The 2,964-nt window shown below is 43.3% G+C and overlaps 1 protein-coding gene across 1 annotated transcript; it reads left to right on the forward strand.

The window, feature by feature from the left end:
- The first annotated feature begins 307 nt into the window (after positions 1-307).
- On the forward strand, positions 308-2,954 carry LOC121918269 (DIS3-like exonuclease 1). Its single transcript, XM_042444349.1, has 4 exons — positions 308-754; positions 1,648-1,726; positions 2,270-2,449; positions 2,694-2,954. Exons 1-4 carry the CDS (start codon positions 392-394, stop codon positions 2,945-2,947), a joined length of 876 nt encoding a protein of 291 aa, XP_042300283.1. The 5' UTR covers positions 308-391; the 3' UTR covers positions 2,948-2,954.
- The last annotated feature ends 10 nt before the right edge of the window (positions 2,955-2,964 follow it).

A 2,964-nucleotide genomic window follows, 5' to 3' on the forward strand; every position in this document is an offset into this window, starting at 1 on the left:
CTGGGAATTTGTCCTTAGTCCAAGGATGTGGGAGGGTTGGGGAGGGAATAACCTGGCCCACCAAAACCATTTCTTTGCCGTCCTCCTGAAGCCCTGCTTGCAGAGTTCCCTATTGTTGTGGCTGTGTACTGTACCTCTACATCGTTTCCAGCTTATGGCAACCCTAGAGCGAATCCATCATAGGGTTTTCTTGGCAAGATTTGTTTAAAGGAGGTTTGTCATTGCTTTCCCCTGAGGCTGAGAGCATGTGATTTGCCTAAGGTCACCCAGTGGGTTTAATGGCTGAGCAGAGAATCGAACTCTGGTCTCCAAAGTCCTAGTTCAACATTCAAACCATTACACCATGCTGGGTCTATTGCAGAATATTTAATCTACAGGGAGAAAACAGAGAATGGCACTTCTGGGAGGCACCAAGAAGGTGTTATTCTCAGCTACCAGAAAGCAGGGGATACCATGCCTCCATGGATGTCCATCCTTGGCTGGAATGTCCTCTTTGGATCCCAAGTTCAAGGGCCATGGCATTAAGAAAACCTCCAGTGCTAATTTTCTTTCTCTTCTCCTCTGTCTGTCTACACAGGATTATTTGGACAACTTCTGGCCTGACTTAAAAGCCGCACATGACCTTTTCGATTCTATCCTCCAGTCGCGTCGCGAACGGGAGAACGAAAGTCAAGAGAATAAAGGGAAGGAGTATGCTGAGCATGTTCCTATAGAAGCCCTGGAAGCCGGGATCAAATCAGGAAGATACATTCAGGTAACATGCGTCATGTATGCACAGACAGAGCAAAACTTTCTGTAACTCTGGATATTTTTCAGAGAATACACACAAGGAGGCTCTGATAAACATACTGGAGGTCTACAAGCCTCTGATACATACTTCTCTGAGGTTTCAAGAGTGACATTTCAAAGTTTAGGCTGCTTTTGTCCCTGGCAGCCAGAAAACTGTACTTAATCTGAAAGCGTCAGACATACAGAAGAGTAGAGAAGGAGGCACTGCTTATCATTTTTCTATATGAAATTCCTACACTTGCTTTCTGTAAAATGCTCAAAGCGGTAATGATTAGAGTAGGGATATAAAAGAGATATCGCTTGGGATCTCCTGTAAATAAGTTCCTTTCTTATCAGTCTTTTGTCTCCTCCTTGCCCTTTTGCCCTGACATCGTAAAATGGGCATTGTATGTGCCAGAAAAGATAGATTGGAAACTCTTGCCGAAATGTCTCCGGTGGCCTTTATAGGTCATTAAAGAGCTGATGGGAAATAAAACCATCAGTTGGAAGATCTGGCATTGTGCTCACAAGCTATTTATTTGCTTCCCTTAATTTCAATCTCGCCCTTCCATTCAAGGATGCCTGGTGCTGCTCACAAAACAAAGTCTCAATTTAATAACACTTGAAATCACATAATTAAAATACAGCTACAAGAAAATGCTTACAGCAGACAGAAGACTGTATTAAAAAAAAATTACACCAGCCAGCTAGCTGTACAAATGTACCTCAGAGCAAATGAGTCTTTATGGAGGGACAAGAAGTTATTGGAGAGGGCACCAAATTGCTTTTCTGGAGCAGAGTCTTTTGTATTGTCACAGTTGCCACAGGCCTGGTATATGCGCATCAGTTGTGCATCGTTCCAAATCTTATGTCTTGCAGGGAGTCCTGAATGTAAATAAGCACAGAGCACAAGTAGAAGCATTTGTCCGACTTCAAGGAGCCAGCAACAAAGAAAAAGGTGAGAACTGATTCATTATTTTTGATCTGTAAAGTGAAACTGGCTTTGGCTTGGTTGGGTTTTGCCCCAGGGCTGCAACTGTAGAAGGTGCAAAATAAGAATGTTACTGAATAAAAATTCTGTTCCTCTTGATGCAAAAAAGTGCCTTCTTGTGGCTGTTCTCATCTTGAAATGCCTTGCTAGGCAATCTGGGCAGCCAATCTCTTTGCTGTCCTTTCATTAGCATGAAAAGACCTTTCTATTCCAGCAGGCATTTGGGAACGGATTGTTTTCACAAAGAAGGCTTTCTGTTGTAGTGTACTGTACAATTTTTATTCTGTGGTTTTCGGTTACTATTTTGAATGCTTTTAATTCTATAGGCAGTTTCATACTGTCTCCATCCTGATGGGTGTGGGTGTGTATTTGAGCTACACATAATTTTGTTTGTATTTTTATCCTGTAAACCACCTTGAATCTCCGTTTTGTGGGGGGAAAGGTGGAGTATAAATAAAGCGCTTGATTCCTTCAGCCCTCCTGATTCATTCTTCCTTGATTTGCACCCAGATCTCAAAACTGATGTCCTCATTTATGGCACCAAAGCTCGGAACCGGGCAATCCACGGTGATGTTGTTGCTGTTGAATTACTGCCACGGAGTGAATGGAAAGGACGGACTGCTGCCCTTTGTGAGAATGAGGCAGAGGAAAAGACCTCTGGGGAGGCTTGCTGTGAACCAATGCCCACAGGTAAGGCTGCGGAGCAGCATCTTGTCATATTTGGAGTGGGCTTTTGGATGAGTTGGCATTGCCAGTAGTTTCCCCAGCATTGTCAGCCACTGGCTTACTGTATCATATTAGCAGTTCTCTTACTGCCTCACAGGTTCAATAGAGCTTACTGTTAATAGATAGATCAAGCCAAAAAGCCACCATTGGGTTCTTTCCCTTCTCTTTACTCCACTGCTATGTAATCCGTCTGATTCTTCTTTCAAAGGGAAAGTTGTGGGCATCTTACAAAAGAACTGGCGTGACTATGTGGTCACTTTCCCATCCAAAGAAGAGAACCAGTCACATGGCAAAAGCACACAGAAAATCCTTGTCACGCCTTGGGATTACAGGATTCCCAAAATCAGAATTAGTACCCAGCAAGCAGATGCCCTACAGGTAGAGATTTATTTGGTGTGCAAAAATCCAACATCTGCCAGTCTCTTCTTGGTGATATGTACAGCCACTGCCTTAGTGTTCTGATGTACTGTATTGTTTTG

Source organism: Sceloporus undulatus, unplaced genomic scaffold, assembly GCF_019175285.1.
Source record: "Sceloporus undulatus isolate JIND9_A2432 ecotype Alabama unplaced genomic scaffold, SceUnd_v1.1 scaffold_7338, whole genome shotgun sequence".
Taxonomy (NCBI): domain Eukaryota; kingdom Metazoa; phylum Chordata; class Lepidosauria; order Squamata; family Phrynosomatidae; genus Sceloporus; species Sceloporus undulatus.

Bases quoted from the DNA above. Each gene is read 5' to 3' on its own strand.
- LOC121918269 (XM_042444349.1), top strand. From the start codon at position 392: ATGGCACTTCTGGGAGGCACCAAGAAGGTGTTATTCTCAGCTACCAGA. The intron at 755-1,647 runs GTAACATGCGTC...TATGTCTTGCAG, and splicing joins AATCAGGAAGATACATTCAG to GGAGTCCTGAATGTAAATAA. The intron at 1,727-2,269 runs GTGAGAACTGAT...ATTTGCACCCAG, and splicing joins AGCCAGCAACAAAGAAAAAG to ATCTCAAAACTGATGTCCTC.